Source organism: Salvelinus namaycush, chromosome 41 (assembly GCF_016432855.1).
Source record: "Salvelinus namaycush isolate Seneca chromosome 41, SaNama_1.0, whole genome shotgun sequence".
NCBI classification, from domain to species: Eukaryota; Metazoa; Chordata; class Actinopteri; order Salmoniformes; family Salmonidae; genus Salvelinus; species Salvelinus namaycush.
Genome location: NC_052347.1, coordinates 2,584,314 through 2,605,012, shown reverse-complemented (window position 1 = coordinate 2,605,012; position 20,699 = coordinate 2,584,314). Strand labels below are relative to the sequence as shown.

The following is a 20,699-nucleotide window of genomic DNA, read 5'->3' as shown; positions in this document are numbered from 1 at the left end:
TTTTTTTAACTACCATCACAACTGCTTCAAGAGCCCTGCTACAGTCAGAACAACACCTTCTCACTCTTCACAAAATCAGACAGACGCACACTTCCTCCATTAACGCATGAACACACACATGTACACACAGAGAGAGCGCCCACCCGCCAGTTCAAGCGAGGACACACACCTCCCGAGGCATTGTGCCCAGGAACATTCTGTTGGTTATTCGAGCTGCCTCGTTGAGATCAGACCAATCCGCTCGCTCAGTTCGACACATCGCCGCATGACAACTGGCCGGGATCCAGATTGCCAGGAGCAACTAGTCAAGGCTATGTTCCACACCTCCACAAACCGCTAATGTGGAATCCAGTTCTATATAGACTCCACTTTGATCTGATTAAGTCATATAGCATGACAGTCATATATACGTAACACAGGAGATGCTGGAAAGTACACAGCCAAGTTACAGCCAAATGTTTTACTTCCTGCGTTTTCCCCCCGAATTGATCTAACTCTGTCAAACTTCAAATGCTGATTTTTGGTACAAATAGAAGATGGATCAAGTCAGCCATTATGCCAACAGCCTCAACCAGCCAACCAAACGCCAATCAGCAGTACCCGACAATCTTTCTAAAATCACTCACTAATGTCAACATACACCAACAGAATGTGATTGGTACTTACCGGCTGGCGACGGGGTGTTGTATCCGCTGACGGGCAGTCCGGACAGCGTGGGAGGGGACAGCCCCCCCAGCATGTGGGGGAAGAAGTAGGAGTAGTGAGGCATGGGGAATCCCCCCACAGAGACAGTGGGGCCCCCTGCACTCCCTGGCCCCCCCGGGGGATGGCAGGGGTTACCCTTGCCCGCCATGTTCTGCTCGGCGGACCTTGAGCCGAGTCCAAAGAGTCTCCTGTAGGTATCCGTGGTGATGACGGTCTACATCCCCCCCCAACCGCAACCGCCGGTGACGACGTAATCCAATGAATTAAGAAGTGGTGGTGGTGGGTGACGGTGGACAACAACGGTGTCTATTTGTGTAGGTGTGTGAAATGGAGCTGTTAGGTTACGTCGATGTTCCAGGTGGACGCCTCAGAGAAACTTGTAGGCTATTCTCTTCCAAAAGGCTGGTCCTCTGCCTTGTTGTGAAGAGTGTCCCACTGAGATCGATAGAGGTAGACTAGGCCACTAAGCTTTATACCATGAATGAAACACCAATTACATAAATACTAAGGGAGGTCGCTAGGCAGAATCATCTGGCACCAATGGACTCCAGATCCCTTGTTCAGGATTGGATAGACATCTCAGGCCTTGGGAGGATTGGATGGTAACAGCTTTTTTCTCTTTCCGGTGACTCAGCAGAGCTCATACAACAACACGACGGAGTGGAGGAGGAGAAGGAGGATCGTTATGACGATGGCTGGTTTTAGTTCTCACCGTAACCCGGGTTGCCCCAGGTCAACCCCTATCGCCGTGGTGGACTCACTTTCAGTCTCGGCAACGCACCTGTGGCAGACGGGCAACATTCCTCCTTCAGAAACAGAGACAGACAGACAGAGAGAGAGACAGACAGACAGCGAGAGACAGAGACAAGGGGTTAGAGAGAGATTCACTCACTGCTGCATATTCAGAGACATAGAGACAGGGGTGCAAATGCATATTCAGTGGGGTGGGTCCTCTCTAGTTAACGCTAATGTTTTCAACTAGGAGCAGGGCTCCCACCTTGCTCTCTACCCCCTCCTCCCTCCTCCCGTTGTGGGGTGAATCATCATCAGAGAGTCCTTCTGATCCTCTCTCTCCGCTCCTCAATAAACAGGAGACAGAGACGAACTTATGCAACCTTCCAAGAGAGGAGGGAGGGAGGGAAGAGAAACCTAGTTCTGCCGTTCAATGCCAATGTTGTACGTCTTATATAAACCCAAAACCCCCTTGTTGCTACACACCGTAGCAACTAGGTATAATGTCTGTAAGACCATCCACTACTATGCACTGTAATTGTAGTTCACAACTGACAGCTTTGCCTCCATCTCTTTCACCCATCTGACATTGACATGCCAAAGGAGTGAACCGTTTACTGTTCTTTGGAGTCTGGACCCGGAGCTGTCTGAAAGTTGAAAACATCATTTGAGTGCCCTTTTCTCCCTCCCGGTCTGTCATGTCATGTCTGTAGCCGTCTGAGAGGCATTTGTTCTGCCCTGGCCCCAGCGAGGGGGGCGTTGGGTGCACGAGGGCCCGTTTTTACAGGGTCAGGGGACTTTTATAGATCTCCCGCAAAGTGCTGCTCCCTCCGCTATCAGGCCTCACCTTGTGAAGCCATCCGCCGACAGGAGTGTGTGCGCGTGCGTGTTTGCGTGCGTATGTGTGATCTCCTGCATAGTGCTCCACCACCGTCAGGCCCCCCCCCCTTGTGAATTCGGCCCACACACACACACAAACACACACACAGGGCTCTGGGCGGCTAGGCCCCCGTCGTAAAACAGCCAAACACCATTGGGCTTTCAGACATGTTTGTGTTAGAAGGGCGAGGAGAGGGGAGGAGGGGAGGGGAGGGGGAGAGATGAAGAGGCCTTTTAGAGATACTTGGTGAAGGTCTGGGATAAGAACAAGACTGCCGTCATAAGTGCACCAGAGCATTATCATCAAACCTCTAAAAAACATGATGAAGTACCCTTACAGGAACAAAACAGGGAAACAGAACAGGGCGTAGTTGATTCAGACCACGTATTACTTTCCAGCAGCTCCTGTATTTGGTATATATGGCTGTCGTGCTCAAATTATTCAAACATACCCATTCACCCCTCCATCCATATACCAACCCACCCATCCGTCCTTTCCTGAGAAGGAATAACATGCATAAAGGCGTGGCTACATCCGTCTTGCCGCTCACAGACCCCGCCTGGGAATTTGAGCTTCGGCGGGCTCTACCCTGAGCTTTAGCACAATGCACTGGGTAGAACACGTTCAAAGGATACAGAGGGAGAGAGAGAGTGACGGCGAGAAAGGGGGGAAAGAGAGACAGGGAGCGGGGGGGGGGGGGGGGGGGGGGACGACTAGATCAAAGCGAGAGGAAGCGGATGAAGATGCCTCGTCGGTGCTCGCCGCTTTCCATCTCGCTCATACATTATGAAAGACGCCCTACTAAGTAGGTTACACCCCATTGGTCCCCTTTACATAGCCATGCACTCGTTCATTGAATCATGGGGCTTGTGCGTATACCAGTGCATCAGTGTGTGTGTGTGTGTGTGTGTGTATCGGTGTATTTGTATCAGTGTGTGAGAGAGGAGAGAGACAAACAGAGACAGCTATATTGAGAGAGAGAAAGGAGAGAGAGAGAGAGAGAAACAGACCGCTATACTGAGAGAGGAAGATAAGATGTGCCCACACATAAGCCAGTGCATACATAAAGAAGTGGGAGTTCATAAATACATCCATCTCTATACATGTACAATATGTAACCAACACTGGCTGCATCAGAATACATGAACCTGACAGTTGTAGGAAAAGAGGAAAGGAGGAGAAGAGAGAAGAAGAGTCTGTACATCCTCGACAAACTACTTGATTTTCCAGTGGGAATATATTACAAGCTGTGACCAAATCCTTTGATCAGTATGTCAGTTACTTCACAGCCAATCACAGAGGAGAGACAACATAGAAGGGGGGGGGGGGGGGGGGGGGGGGTTAAAATGGAAAATGGAGTGTAAGGACAAGACACGCCATAATGAACTTTGTGCGTGAGCGTTAAAATCACAACCTTTGTCGACGAATTGGTGGAGATTCAAGGATATTCCTGATAACATGTAGAGTTTTCGGGAAACAAACGGGAAATTAAACACTGGATGTACACGTGTCAAATATGTATCGAACTCATTCATTCTCTCATATACGCATGAATGTACATGTTTGACTACACACCATGAACACGCATGTACAGTTGAAGTCGGAAGTTTACATACACTTAGGTTGGAGTCATTAAAACTCGTTTTTCAACCACTCCACAAATTTCTTGTTAACAAACTATAGTTTTGGCAAGTCAGTTTGGACATCTACTTTGTGCATGACGCAAGTAATTTTTCCAACAATTCTTTACAGACAGATTATTTCACTTATAACTCATTATATCCCAATTCCAGTTGGTCAGAAGTTTACATACACTAAGTGGACTATTCCTTTAAACAGCTTGGAAAATTACATAAACATATGTCATGGCTTTAGAAGCTTCTGATAGGCTAATTGACATCATTTGAGTCAATTGGAGGTGTACCTGTGGATGTATTCAAGGCCTACCTTCACACTCAGTGCCTCTTTGCTTGACATCATGGGAAAATCAAAATAACTCAGCCAAGACCTCAGAAAAAAAATTGTAGACTTCCACAAGTCTGGTTCATCCTTGGGAGCAATTTCCAAACGCCTGAAGGTACCACGTTCATCTGTACAAACAATAGTATGCAAGTATAAACACCATGGGACCATGCAGCCGTCATACCGCTCCTAGAGATGAACGTACTTTGGTGCGAAAAGTGCAAATCAATCCCAGAACAACAGCAAAGGACCTTGTGAAGATGCTGGAGGAATTATCTATATCCACAGTAAAACGAGTCCTATATCGACATAACCTGAAAGGCCGCTCAGCACTGCTACAAAACTGCCATTAAAAAGCCAGACTACGGTCTGCAACTGCACATGGGGACAAAGATCATACTTTTTGGAAAAATGTCCTCTGGTCTGATGAAACAAAAATAGAACTGTTTGGCCATTATGACCATCGTTATGTTTGGAGGAAAAAGGGGGTCGCTTGCAAGTCGAAGAACACCATCCCAACCGTGAAGCACGGAGGTGGCAGCATCATGTTGTGGGGGTGCTTTGCTGCAGGAGGGACTGGTGCACTTTACAAAATAGATGGCATCATGAGGTAGGAAAATTATGTGGATATATTGAAGCAACATCTCAAGACATCAGTCAGGAAGTTAAAGCTTGGTCGCAAATGGGTCTTCCAACTGGACATTGACCCCAAGCATACTTCCAAAGTTGTGGCAAAATGGCTTAAGGACAACAAAGTCAAGGTATTGGAGTGGCCATCACAAAGACCTGACCTCAAACCTATAGAAAATTTGTGTGCAGAACTGAAAAAGCGTGTGCGAGCAAGGAGGCCTACAAACCTTACACCAGCTTTGTCAGGAGGAATGGACCAAAATTAACCCAACTTATTGTGGGAAGCTTGTGGAAGGCTACCCAAAACATTTGACCCAAGTTAAACAATTTAAAAGGCAATGCTACCAAATACTAATTGAGTGTATGTACACTTCTGACCCACTGGGAATGTGATGAAAGAAATAAAAGCTGAAATAAATCATTCTCTCTACTATTATTCTGACATTTCACATTCTTAAAATAAAGTGGTGATCCTAACTGACCTAAGACAGGGAATTTTTACTGGGATTAAATGTCAGGAATTGTGAAAAACTGAGTTTAAACGTATTTGGCTAAGGTGTATGTAAACTTCCGACTTCAACTGTATGTGTTGACCCAGACACATGTATGCGCAGGCACCTACTCACACATACAGATGAGCAAATATCTATCAAATAATTCAAATACTGAGCTATTTTGTGTGCTCAATAAAATTAGGAAATTTGATTATTTTATTCTACCAATTGCTCAGAGAAATAGATTTTGCTTAACAAGTAATATATTTTTACTCAAAAAGTTAGGGGTCAAAATTAGTGACACCCCTGTTTTCAGTATCTCACCTTACAAGGACAACGGCACTGCGCTTTTTTTGAAAATGTTTTATGAGTTGGAAAACACATTGGGATGGATCTTAGCACGTGCTCCAGCAGGTATATTTCACTGGTCACCCCCAAAGCCAATTCCTCCTTTGGCCGCCTTCCCTTCCAGTTCTCTGCTGCCAATGACTGGAACGAACTGCAAACATCACTGAAGCTGGAGATTCATATCTCCCTCACTAGCTTTAAGCACCAGCTGTCCGAGCAGCTTACAGATCATTGCACCTGTACATGGCCCATCTGTAAACAGCCCATCCAACTACCTCATCCCCATATTGTTATTATTTTTTGCTCCTTTGCACACCAGTATCCCTACTTGCACATTCATCTTCTGCACATCTATCACTCCAGTGTTCAATTGCTAAATTGTAATTACTTCGACACTACGGCCTATTTATTGCCTTACCTCCCTAATCTTACCTCATTTGCACACACTGTATATAGACTTTTCTATTGTGTTATTGACTGTACATTTGTTTATTCCATGTGTAACTCTGCGTTGTTGTTTGTGTCTCACAGCTTTGCTTTATCTTGGCCAGATCGCAGTTGTAAATGAGAAGTTGTTCTCAACTGTCCTAGCCTGTTAAATAAAGGCTATTTTTTTTTAATAAAGACCGTTCCTCCATACAAAATCCTTCTAGGTCCTTGAAATCCTTTGTCTGCGCTTATGGACTGCCCTCCAATCCTCTTCTTCAATTCAATCCACAGGTTTTCAATGGGTATCAAGTCCGGAAAACGAGATGCCATTGCAAAATGTTGATTTTGTGGCCATTTAACCATTTCTTTGTGGATTTTGATGTGTGTTCGGGGTTATCGTCCTGCTGGAAGATCCACTTGCTGCCAAGTGTCAGCCTCCTGTCAGAGACAAACAGGTCATTGGCTAAAATACTGGTCCTGGGTAAAGGTATTAATGCTGTTAACCTTAATGAAGGCCCCAGGACCAGTGGAAGCAAAAATAGTCCCATAATATCAAAGACCCACCACCAGATTTTACAGTAGGTATGGGGTTCTTTTCTGCTCATGTATTCTCATTTCGACACCAAACCCACCACTGGTGTGCGTAACCAAAGAGCTCTATTTTCATGTTCTCTAACCACAGCACTGGTTCCAATGCTGTTTACATTTACATTTGTTGGATGACATGAAAATAGAGCTATTTGGCCACAAAAGCAACATTTTGCAATAGCCATCTCAGTCTCCGGACTTAAAATCCATTGAAAAGCCTGTGTTTTGAATTGAAGTCCATACAGTAAGTGGAGACAGAGGATCTGAAAGGATTCTGTTTGGATGAACTCATAAAACATTTAGGAAAAAGACTCAGTGCCAAAATCCTCGCAAGGTGAGGTATTGAAAGGTATTGAAAAACAGGGGTGTCAATCAGTTTGACCCTGATCTTACAGAAAAAAAGCCGTACTTGTTTTTGAGCATACAATATAGCTCAGTATTTGAACGCTGTATTTTATTTCTGTCATTTCTGCGCATCTTTATCAAGGGTGTCAATCATTTCAGACCGCACTGTATATGCAAACCACTCACACACGCAAAACACACGCACACACTAGAGATTGACACAGGAACAAGACGCCTGCGGGTCTAGCGGGGCCCGCTGGATTCCGGCAGGAATGGGAATGAAGTTGGAGAGTCAAATTCGGGACAGGACAGGGTTGACATTCCACAGGAACTGGCAGTAGGCCTAAAAGAGTTGACTTAATACAAATAAATGATCCCCTCCCCCTTCCGTCGGCGCACTCTCGCGCCTTGCTCCAGTTGTAGCCAGTCACTACTTTACCTCAGATGCACGCAGAGATATACACATTTGCACATGTCCATAAATTCATCCGACTCTGGGTAACTAGAAGGGCTGCCTTCATTGCCAAAATGTCGTAATGTGATCGTTATCAGCGGTGAGCACTATGCAGGCGACTGTCTCATGAGCGCTGAGAAGCAGGCAAACGGAGCAGTTGCTATGGCTACTCCCACGCAGAGTGGGGACAGACAGATGAGAAGTTACCTAAGGAAGTTATTTCTGATTTCTGCGGCTAAATATTTTTATCTGGATGAACAGGAAAGTTCTGGGGTTATAGAACTGTTGCGGGATAAGGACAGTACGGGGGAAAAGATTGACAGGACTATACGGGACTGGAATGAATTTTCACTCCCGTGTCAACCTCTAACACACACACTATTTGAATGCATCAAACATCACAGGATCCCTTTGAGAGAAATTTAACTGAGCATACACGTAATGCATTAACTATAGCATGCTAACGTCCTAAAGCTGACACACTATGCAAAGGATCACAGTGTGTACCGGTATGTACAGTATGTCTGAAAACCTCCATCCTCAATGTCCTTGTTCAGTCGTAAAGAATTATGTGGCCTGTGTAGTCCAGCGGTTAGTGCCGTGAACCCGGCACACATACCAGAGTCGGCATGCGTTCAAATCTGATCCTTCTTTCTCGCAATCTCTTCTACCTTTCCGGTCTCCTCTTCCTACCTCAATAAATACAACAAAATTCAACAATAAAAACAAAAAATAACAAGAAAAAAATCCTGTGACCATCAGGTACGTGAGCCATAAGTACAAGGACATACTCCATTTCTAACTCCACATTAGAAATCTCTTTCATCTCATGGCCTCCCGAGTGGCTCAGTGGTCTAAGGCACTGCATCGCAGTGCTATCTTGTGCCACTAGAGATCCTGGTTCGAGTCCAGGCTCTGTCGCGACCGGGAGACCATTGGCGCGGCGCACAATTGGCCCAGCGTCGTCCGGGTAAGGGGAGGGTTTGGCCGGCAGGATGTCCCATCGCGCTCTAGCGACTCCTGTGGCGGGCCGGGCGCAGTGCACGCTGACACGGTCGCCAGGTATATGGTGTTTCCTCAGACACATTGGTGCGGCTGGCTTCCGGGTTAAGCGGGCATTGTGTCAAGAAGCAGTTTGGCTGGGTCGTGTTTTCGGAGGACCCACGGCTCTCGACCTTCGCTTCCCCCGTACGGAGTTGCAGCAATGAGACAAGACTGTAACTAAAAGTTAACTGGAACAGTAGTGCACTTCTTCAGTCCTAACCAGATTGTCTTCATTCCAAACCCTCTCCTTTTCTACTAAATAAACTCAATGGCTTGGTGTGTGCGTGCGCTCATGTTTGTATGTTCCTGCGCGAGTCTTTAGCACTAAAACACTGACCCACTGTGTAAGCAGAAAAAGGTAACTAATAGCCAGTATTGACACACTCCTCACCTCTAACAGTCATCAGTGAGCATTAACTCACAGCCAGTCAGAAGTCAGTAGTGACCATGTGCCACTAACTCACATCCACTAACTCAGAGTAGAGGTCGAAATAGATCCGTGGCTTTCCAATCTGACCCGATATGCATAAATACATAAATGAGACCCGCTCCGAATGGACCCGAGGACAGTCAGACACGTGGAAAAACAGACCCAAACTGACCCGTGGCTGGTTCGGATATGACAAGATCCGAGAGTAGAAAGAAAGAAAGAAACCTCCGACTGGGCACTGCTCCATCAATAAATCAAGCCATATTGGCCAAATGATCCCCAATTACTTCTCCTTAAAAACTGCCTACAACAAATCAAATAAAAAGATTTGTTGCGTTTCGATGTGTAGAAAATTCTAAACTGTATAGTCTTTTGTTTCATTGGTTTTTAATTATTGTCCTTAAAACAATAATTGTCCACCTCGTGGTTCAGCTGTCGGAGATTTGAGAGCTAAATGCAGCCAGGCATTGCATGCATATACAGTATGCCTAGTCGTCCACTGTATGATATTAATATTTAAAATATGAAAGAAAGAGAAGATTAGGCCTGGCCCTAGAGTGACCGAGAAAAAGATAGAGTTATGTTCCCGACACGCATTACTTTATACTTGTCAGATAGGCTACTACTTCTGTACAAATATAGACGTACAGAAGGAGGCTAATTTGTACATTTAGCCTTTATTAGGCCTGCATAGCTAATCCTAATTCCCATACCACACCTTCCCAAAAGTTTCTTAACTTTATTAGGGGTAATATCAAAAGTAGGCCTAAGTCAAGTCATTGTTTATATGGACAATACAAAACAGGTTATGATGTTGCGGCATTAAATCAAGTTTTGCATCTCGCCCTCCTTGGTTTTTCCTTTTCATGGTTTGACTGCGAGCAGCCCTATAGACCTACCGGTCATTTTATTATATTGCGGCAAACACAACATCAACGTAATTTGGCAAAAGAAAATGGCTCAACAGAGTCAAACAAAACACTTGTTGAATGTAGCCTATTTAACCTTTTCACGCGCGAGTTGCAACTATCTCGAAACCGTCGCCCCTACGTGAGCTTTGTCATAGGCGTGATGTCAGAATGCTCGTATGTCGTCTCCTTAATGTTATTTAATTGTGTTACTATTTCCTTTTTTGCTAATTTTTGTTGGGAAAGGGCTCGTAAGTAAACATTTCACGGTAAAGTCTACACCTGTTGTATTTGACGCATGTGACATTCAGCTGTTGGTTGCACACCAGTAGCCAGTGCCGAGCAACCCATAATAAATAAGCAATCGCAGGGGCAGGACCAGGTTTGCGCCGCATCTCAGAACCAAAGTTCTTGTGCATATTCTCTGACCTTTTCTTACCCAATGTTTCTTTATCGGGCCTGCCCCAGTGTATGTCTGAATAATACTGTATACTGAACAAAAATATAAAGCCCAACATGCAACAATTTCAAATATTTTACTGAGTTACAGTTCATATAAGGAAATCTGTCAATTGAAATGAATTAATTAGGACCTAATCTATGGATTTCACATGACTGGAAATCAGATATGCATCTGTTGGTCACAGATATCTTTTTTTCTTAAAGGTAGGGGCGTGGATCAGACAACCAGTCCGTATCTGGCGTGACCACCATTTGCCTCATGCAGCGCAACACATCTCCTTTGCATAGAGTTGATCGGCTGATGATTGTGGCCTGTGGACTGTTGTCCCACACCTCTTCAATGGCTGTGCGAAGTTGCTGGATATTGCGGGAACTGGAACACGCTGACGTCGATTCAGTGCATACACGTCAATCCAGAGCATCCCAAACATGCTCAATGGGTGACATGTCTGGTGAGTATGCAGGCTATGGAAGAACTGGGACATTTTCAGCTTCCAGGAATTGTGTATAGATCCTTGCGGCATGGGGTCGTGCATTATCATGCTGAAACATGAGTTGATGGCAGTGGATGAATGGCACGACAATGTGTCTCAGGATCTCGTCACGGTATCTCTGTGCATTCAAATTGCCATCGATAAAATGCAATTGTGTTCGTTGTCCGTAGCTTATGCCTGCCCATATTATAACCCCACCACCACCATGAAGCACTCTGTTCACAACGTTGACATCAGCAAACCCACAACACCCACACAACGCCATGCACGTGTGTTGGACGTACTGCCAAATTCTCTAAAACGATGTTGGAGGCGGCTTATGGTAGAGAAATGAACATTCAATTCTCTGGCACAGCTCTGGTGGACATTCAAATTTGCTGCGCAACATTTGAGAGAAATAAGCTTTAAGTGCGTATGGAACATTTCTGGGATCTTTAATTTCAGCTCATGAAACATGGGACCAACACGTTACATGTTTTGTTCACATTTTTGTTCAGTGTATATAGCTAGTGCAAATCTGACTCTCTCTGCAGCATCTCTTCTACCCTCAATCGACATGGCTTCCATAAGTGCCCACACTGTATGAAATGTATGGTGTGCTGAAATTGTGTAATCCACGGGAAGAGAGGGGTCATCGAATGTATGTATGCGTGCTTGTGTAATTGTGACCGTGTGTGTGTGTGTGTGTGTGTGTGTGTGTGTGTGTGTATGTGTGTGTGTGTGTATATTTTTACATGTGTGAGTGTACATAATGATGTGTGTGTGTGTGTGTGTGGTGGCAGAGTGGTGGGTTATTAATATCCAAGGATAGCTAGGCTGGTTAGCTAGTGCTCCTCTCTAGCTACAGTAGGCTGTAACCCCCCCTTCCTCTGACTAGTGACTGAGGACAGAGATCCAGTGAGTGCTGGATCTCTACCGTGTTTACACACACAAACAATGCAAACACTACATGAACACATTTTCCTTTAGGCCCACATAAAATATGACCGTCCTAACATACAAAATCACAAAAGCCCAAAACATTCAGTCATACACATTTGGAGAACATATGCGCATGGATGAAACATTTATGAGGCATGTAAATAATAAAAACTCACTCGGAAACACACTGATTTAACACACGCACATGGCAGCCAGCATGCATAGGAGTCATCGGCTGAGGTATCAAGAAACAACACAAACAGCAGTGTTTTAGAGTCAACTGAAATGAGTCAGCACAGTGTTCCCTAAAGCATGGTAACGTGTCTGCGTGTGCGCATTTTGGGGTTGGCCAGCGTAAATGGGGTGTGCCAGCGTAAAACTCCTCTATAGGAACGAGGAAGTGGAGAGGAATGGTGATGACGAGGTGAATTATTCCAGGTCTTTACTAGTCAGTTATATCCCACCTAGAACGACGGATCTAGTGCCAATCGTAGTAGCAATGTTTCTTACAATGGATCACAGATACCCATTGTAAGATTTGATACTTAGAAACATTGGTTTTGGGAACCACTGGAGAAGAGCAAAGGATTTCTCTCTCTCTCTCTCAAAATCACCCCTGGTTTGGAAGAAAAGCCATAGTCAAAGCGTCAGTGTAAAGGAAGTGGCCTATAGTGTTAGTTGTGATTTATGAGGTGACTATGTAGGGGCCCTTCATAGGGCCTGAGAGTGGGGAGGCCCCATCTGTCCCTCAGACTGGCAAAGTCATGGGGGTTAGAGGTCATAGGTTAGAGGACGTTGACCCCCCATGATCCCTCACAGACCGCCAGACACACCCTTGGCTGTTCCTATCAGTCACTGCAGCAATCAACAGCTAACACACACAATCTCTCTCTCACACACACACACACACACACACAAACACAGACCCTTTTTCCACATATACATAATATAGTATGCCTATATTACATACACATGGATGTGCACACAAATGCTCTCATGCATATGTACGCAGACACATTGACACCACTACTCCTATCCTGCTGTACAGTACGTCCCCCAGGAAGTCATCCACCTCCATTTCCCTCCATTACTATCCTGTAATATCCACTATGCAGTACGCCATCCTCCCACTTCCTCCGTTGCTGTACTATAATCTACAAGCCAATGCAGCTGTTGGTCGCGGTATCACCTACAGTACAGTACAACCAACTAATGGTCCTGAAAGTCAGGCCTAGTGGAGGGTGAGATGGAGAGGATCCCTGCTGCCAGCCGCTACTACCTGCTAATGTAGCCTAGTGCTCTGAAGGTAATGTGGCCTAGGGCTCTCCATGTCTCCTCAATGCCTAGCAGGCTGAAGGAGCTTCGTTGGCTAATGTATCAAGGCTAGGCGTATGGTGGGCTTACATTTTAAGGCTAATGCTCCTGGTTGGGGTTGACAATGGGCCATCAGTGCTAGCAATATTAGCAGGCTAATGGAGGCTAACAAGAAACAGGGGAAAAAATCTCCAGATGAGCTAGCTAGTGCTAACAGGGGAAAAGGGAAGAAACAGTAGTGCTAAAAAGGGTAAAAAGGGGAGAGCTAGCTAGGCTTCTCATTCTCCAGGCATCTTCCCTCAGATGTGAGATCACAGGGAGGCAGAGGTGAGACTGAGGATGTCTTCATATTCTCGACATCCCCCCCTTCCCTGAGGCTCCATCTTTGATAAAGACATCTTAGGCTTTAGAAGGGGCTCTGATATCCTGAAAGAGTGAGAATATTTTTCTGCAGTAGAGGGAAAAAGGCATATTTTTTCCTGAAGAAAAAGGGGGGAAAAAAGGAAAAAAAGGGGGAATGAGTATCTATGCCTTTTGTGAGAGATGATGATGATGATGGGAACATGGTGATGATAGTAACGTTGGTAGTACATTGTTGACGGACGGTACAACAAAGTGCAGATAGCTATGATAATTTCAAGGTGGTGTGAGGTAGTGATAATGAAAAGGTAATGATAATGGTGGTGATGACACGCTGATGTTGTTACTGACCCTGCTAACCCTCAGATAACCACAGACAACAAGAGGTATTACCAACCAACCCAAAAATATATATTTTTAAAATCGTTGGTAAAGCCCTTTTGTTGGATATTTGTCATCGTTGTCGAGAACCCCTCGTACGTTTCTTTGTTTGCTGTAGCGCGGGGGCCTACCTGAACTCATAACAAAGACACCCACAGACAAACTCACTGACTACCCAACAGACACACACGTCCTCCACCCTCCGTTCTACAGTGTCCACTCATTTCTGTGACAAAGCGGAATAACATCAAACTGAGCCAATCGATACTATGATGACAAACGACCCATATGGCCCCGTTCCCGCTTGTGTGTGTGTGTGTGTGTGTGTGTGTGTGTGTGTGTGTGTGTGTGTGTGTGTGTGTGTGTGTGTGTAAGATGAGAAACAGCAAGACTGTAAAACACACCGGGTAATCCTGCCACCATCGATAAAGAAAGCTGTCATTTACCCTCCCCGTCCCCACCTCTGAAAAAACACACACGAACAAACACACACACACACATAAATACACACTCCATCAAAGTGGGTGGCCTAACTGTAGATTGTAAATTCAGCCAGGGAGTCGAAAGGGAACTGGGGGGAAAACGCTATTCCTTTCCCTCTCACACTATTCCCACAGCTATAGTTAGCCTTGGCTGCACTGCAGTGTAGCTGTCCCAAGCCCAGAACCTTGGGAGGAAGAAAATAAACATTTGTGGTCAACATACACAGGAGGGAGGGAGGGGTCTTGATGGAAGGAGGAGAGGAGGGAGGGAAAAGAGGAATAAACGATGAAGATCTGGCAACCCTCCAGTGAACTGCAAGGTGAAAAGTAATTGATTGCTGTGCTCAATGGAGCTGGCTCGTGGGCCAGACGAGCTTAGCAGATGAGTATCGATTGGTTAATTGATTGATTGGCATCTGAGGGAGGGGAAGGCGGAGGGACATAATTGGTCTTCATGGAGCCGTTTCCTCAGGGCCAGACCGCAAATGAGAAAGCCGTGCACGAGGCTCACGCGCATGCTAACACATGCACGCACACATACTAGGGCTGGGAATTGCCAGGGGACCTTAAGATATTATCACAATACTATATATATATATATATATATATATATATATATATATATATATATATATATATATATATATATATATATATATATATATATATATATATATATTGCGATTTGAAACTATATGTATTGAGTTTGATACTATGATTTTATTGCAAATCGATTGTCCCGAACATATCGCTCATCGTATGTCTGCTGCAGAGGGACAAGAGAGAGCTGTGAGAAAACGAGTTTCGATCAGTCATGGAAATAAATGTGCTGAAAACAAATAGGCTCCCTTTTTAAAAAGACGATGGAGAGAAAGCTATGAAGGAGTTTTGGTGCCAGTACAGCCAACTAGCGCAAAAACAATATTGCGATAGTCAAAAAGAATATCCCGGTATGTAACTATATCGATTCCCCCCCCCCATCACGAACACATACGCACACACCCACATACTACGCACAGCAACAACAAAAAAATAACTGTTTGTGTTTTTTTGCTGGTGACCAGCATTCACTGTTTTGGACACTGGTAACCATCATAAGCTGGTCACCAACAAAACCAGCATCAAATCACATCATGCTGGCTTGCAAAATAATGTCAGTTTCTATTGGAATCCAGCCAGAGTGAGGATATCCACAAATTGGAACTGTTCTTCGCCCACAATATGCATTCAGAATGGGTTAGAATTAAGAATAAATGACATTACCCAAACCATCTAAACTGGAACAACCATTTCAGTAATGGGTGTAATAAGTCCAACTAACAGATTGGATTAGTTTAGAATAATGTATGTTATTTATGTTTGTATAGCATACGATTAATTAATCAATATACAGTACATGCACAAACACATCAAATAAAAAAGATATTGAAGCCAACAATCGATTCAGTTACATATCAGTATAACATTTTTTACGACATAGTGTGTCGTTTTGACAATATTTTGGGCTAGTTGGCTATACCTGCACCAAAACTCCAGTATTTTTACCGACACGCAATAAAATCACAGTATCGAATCGCAAAACATGTAGAATTGTGAGAATCTCAATACATATCGAATCGGCACCAAAGTATAGTGATAACATCGTATTGTTAGGTCCCTAGCAATTCCCAGCCTTCGCTGATATGTGTCCAAAACACAGCGAAGGGCTGGTCACCAGTGTCCAAAACACAGCCAAGGGCTGGTCACCAGTGTCCAAAACACAGCCAAGGGCTGGTCACCAGTGTCCAAAACACAGCGAAGGGCTGGTCACCAGTGTCCAAAACACAGCGAAGGGCTGGTCACCAGTGTCCAAAACACAGCGAAGGGCTGGTCACCAGTGTCCAAAACACAGCGAAGGGCTGGTCACCAGTGTCCAAAACACAGCGAAGGCTGGTCACCAGTGTCCAAAACACAGCGAAGGCTGGTCACCAGTGTCCAAAACACAGCGAAGGCTGGTCACCAGTGTCCAAAACACAGCGAAGGCTGGTCACCAATGTCCAAAACACAGCGAAGGCTGGTCACCAATGTCCAAAACACAGCGAAGGCTGGTCACCAATGTCCAAAACACAGCGAAGGGCTGGTCACCAGTGTCCAAAACACAGCGAAGGGCTGGTCACCAGTGTCCAAAACACAGCGAAGGCTGGTCACCAGTGTCCAAAACACAGCGAAGGGCTGGTCACCAGTGTCCAAAACACAGCCAAGGGCTGGTCACCAGTGTCCAAAACACAGCCAAGGGCTGGTCACCAGTGTCCAAAACACAGCCAAGGGCTGGTCACCAGTGTCCAAAACACAGCCAAGGGCTGGTCACCAGTGTCCAAAACACAGCCAAGGGCTGGTCACCAGTGTCCAAAACACAGCCAAGGGCTGGTCACCAGTGTCCAAAACACAGCGAAGGCTGGTCACCAGTGTCCAAAACACAGCGAAAGGCTGGTCACCAGTGGCCAAAACACAGCGAAGGGCTGGTCACCAGTGTCCAAAACACAGCGAAGGCTGGTCACCAATGTCCAAAACACAGCGAAGGCTGGTCACCAATGTCCAAAACACAGCGAAGGCTGGTCACCAATGTCCAAAACACAGCGAAGGCTGGTCACCAGTGTCCAAAACACAGCGAAGGCTGGTCACCAGTGTCCAAAACACAGCGAAAGGCTGGTCACCAGTGGCCAAAACACAGCGAAGGGCTGGTCACCAGTGTCCAAAACACAGCGAAGGCTGGTCACCAATGTCCAAAACACAGCGAAGGCTGGTCACCAATGTCCAAAACACAGCGAAGGCTGGTCACCAATGTCCAAAACACAGCGAAGGCTGGTCACCAGTGTCCAAAACACAGCGAAGGCTGGTCACCAGTGTCCAAAGCTCAGCGAAGGCTGGTCACCAGTGTCCAAAACACAACAAAGGCTGTTCACCAAACAATACCAGCTTGACCATTATGGTAAACCAGCATAACCAGCTAGACCATGCTAGTCAGACCAGCTAGAACATGTTGGTCAATCAGCTAGACCATGCTGGTCAGACCAGCTTGACCAGTATCTGACCAACACTGACCAGCAAATACCAGCTTAAAATGGATGATGGTCTATGCAGTTTTTTTCAGCAGGGATCATTCACGCAAACTCAATAAACCCTCAAGTGCGTACATGTGAGCATGGATAGCCACCCTATGTAGGTGACTAGGGCTGTGGCAGTCATTCCATTTTGTCAGCCGGTTATTGACATGCAAAAGACCGCCGGTCTCGCAGTAATTGACCATTAATTAACATAAACATATTTATCATCTCCACATTTAAAACAGTCTAATAAATCAATTGAATATATACCATCAAAATTAATCCGTTATTTATATTAGGAAGGTCTTAAGAAACATTATGATATGAAGAAAAATGTATTTCAGAAGAACAGAATATGAGTTGAACTACTGTGTGTTATCTGGCTATGCGCCATGCCATAGGCTGTAGGCTTGTGCATTTAGACAAGATATGCTTATAAGTTATTTAACTAGGCAAGTCAGTTAGGAACAAATTCTTATTTACAATGACGGCCTACCACGGCCAAACCCGGACGACGCTGGGCCAATTGTGTGCCGCCCTATGGGACTCCTGATCACGGCCAGTTGTGATACAGCCTGGAATCGAACCAGGGTCTGTAGTGACGCCTCTAGCACTTAGATGCAGTGCCTTAGACCGCTGTGCCACTCGGGAGCCCAATTGAACTTCGCTGAATAAAATATAAATTATATTTTTCCCCTTTCCAGAGCGAGTGCGCATATTAAGTAGCTATGTTGAGCGTAAAAGTTATAATTTGAAACAGGTTCGATACACTAGATTTAGTTGTGAATGATACAAAAGTTAGAATGTCTTGAAAACTGATGCGACTATAGGCTATTAAATGATTTGAGAAAGTTGCAAAAAGCTTGCCCTCTGCTCCTTGCCTCAGGCTGTTCTCTCATCAAGTGATCATATTTTCACCCATCAGACTATTCTTCATTTAATCTCGTCTTTACTAATATGTCAAATTTGTTGGATTTAGAATGTCCCATTATCAAATGGGCAGGTACATTGGGCAGGTACATTGGGCAGGTAAATGGGCAGCGAAAAAAAGACATGTAATCCGTACAGGCTCCTATAGCGAATGGAGGCCGTGTTCCCGCTGGTTCGTTTTTTCAGTCATGCTCCGGTTATTTCACATAGATAAACCACTGTTTGAGAAGCATGCAGCCTCTCGCTGAGGTAATATTCCGCCCAAACTCTGTAAGCCATGTGCTCGCCAACCCCGTTCCTGTAGCTACTCAGTGCTTAATTTGGGAAACCAAGTGAAATCTGTTCGAGACCATTGATAGTAACATGTTTCCACAACAAAATATATTTCATTAAACGGTTGACAGCCCCCGTCTCTGCACTCTCGAGAAAGGAATGAAGGAGTGGAAATGAACAGTGGTGAGACATTATGTAGCTAAAAAGGTAACGTGTGATTCTATTAATTGAAATAAATATTATTATAATTCTCTGGCCTATTCAAAATCAAATCAAAATTCACTATAATTGTAGGCTAACTCTGTAAGCCGCTCTGCACAATCAATGAACTAACAGCATCGCCTAGGCCTATAGGTTCTCTCCCAGACTCATCGATTGAAAATTTGGAGCGTAACATAAGGCAACCGGTCCATCCAGCATGCATAATAATACTGTACACTCAAAGGCGGTTACTCAAATGTTTTTCATTTTGGAGTATAAGCTGCTTTTTTTAAACGTTTTTCTGCCATGCGTAACATGCGGTAGGCGATGTATTGTTTAACGACACAATCATTATTTGAATTCTGTTTTTTTTTTTTTATGCATATGCATAAGCTCTAATATGCCTATGGCTGATTTGAATGAATCCTCACCTTAGAAAGCGCTGTCCATTTCATTCTGCTGGGCTTTGAAACAACATCCACAAGTACTTCGACGACGGGTTGAAACTTTCTTCAAACTGATCAATCACAGTGAGGTGAGTTTTAAAAGCGCTGTCACGACGAGAAGTGTTTGATTTTTCGTTTGCATTTGGATTGACGCCTGAGGGGTTAGAGGGACAACAGAGCCCTGAGTACCAGGCCATTAGGACCTGATGGTAGTTAGCGAGTTGGTACTACCAACACATGTCCAGAGTGCATAAAAGGAGATTACCGTGACTCAACGGTCATGTGGAATTGGTCATGACTCATGCCTGCCGGTGTGGCAGTAATATGTTCACCACAACAGCCCTACAGGTGACAGACACATGCTTAATTTTTTTTTTAAACACACAAACACACACCATTCAACCATAGAAAAAGAGAAAAAGAGAAAGAGAGAAAGAAAGAAAGAGAGAGGGGGTGTTAGAAACAAAATCCCCCCCCCCATTCGCCGCCGCACTTCGCCATTAAAAAAATACGTCTTGATTCATTAGCGACCCTCGCCATGGCGACACTCGCCGATGGACAGAGAGAGAGAGAGAGAGAGAGAGCAAGAGAGATAGAGGTAGCGCTGATGGAGGTAGAGAGAGGTAGAGGGAGGGTAATGGTCCATTCCCAAGCTCGGCAGCCATTAAAGGAGGAAATGAAATCAAATGGAATGAAGTGAGGCCAGGAGGGCTGGGGCTGAGAAAGAGGCCCTAAAGGCTTCTGACACACACGCACACACACACTCACACAGACACTCCCCCTCCAGTGGGAAAGACCGAGTATGAGGAGCCATTGGTGTAAGAGCGGAGGGGCACTTCTAGTGGGAGTCTGCTCCATAAAGAGGCTATAAATCTCAGTAATAAAGCTATGAGATCACCACCATGGAGGAGACTGTATGGTACCAAACACCGGAGATGAATGATGATGATGAAGCTGACATTGCAAGTATAGGTTGAGGAGAGCGAGAGGACAGACACAGACAGAGAGAGAGAGAGAGACAGGCAGAGAGGGAGCGAGACAGAGACAGAGGGACACACAGACAGAGCGAGAGAGAGACAGAGACAGAATAAGCATTGTATACAATCACAAACAGACAAAGCCCTATTTTTTTTTTTATATACACCAGCGCATAGCTTTTAACATACAAATAAACACACAGTCCTAATCAAACGCTACAACATCGTCATACTACTGCATAGTGACTGAGAAGCAGAAGGACGGATACACACACACACCCACACTAACCAGATATGTGGTATGATCATTTTTTATTTGATTTATTTTACCTTTACTTAACTAGGCAAGTCAGTTAAGAACAAATTTTCATTTTCAATGACGCCCCAGGAACAGTGGGTTAACTGCCTTAATACACACACACAAAA

At 44.9% G+C, this 20,699-nt stretch overlaps 1 protein-coding gene across 2 annotated transcripts in view; it reads right to left on the bottom strand.

Annotated features, from left to right (window-relative positions):
- LOC120034296 (retinoic acid receptor alpha-like) overlaps positions 1-20,699 on the bottom strand; it is a 177,925-nt gene that overhangs the window by 96,783 nt on the left and 60,443 nt on the right. For both annotated transcript variants that reach the window (XM_038980797.1, XM_038980798.1), the window contains one exon: positions 667-1,511. In XM_038980797.1, the coding sequence (XP_038836725.1) occupies positions 667-853 (187 nt within the window). In that variant the 5' untranslated portion in view covers positions 854-1,511. The remainder of the gene's footprint in view (positions 1-666; positions 1,512-20,699) is intronic.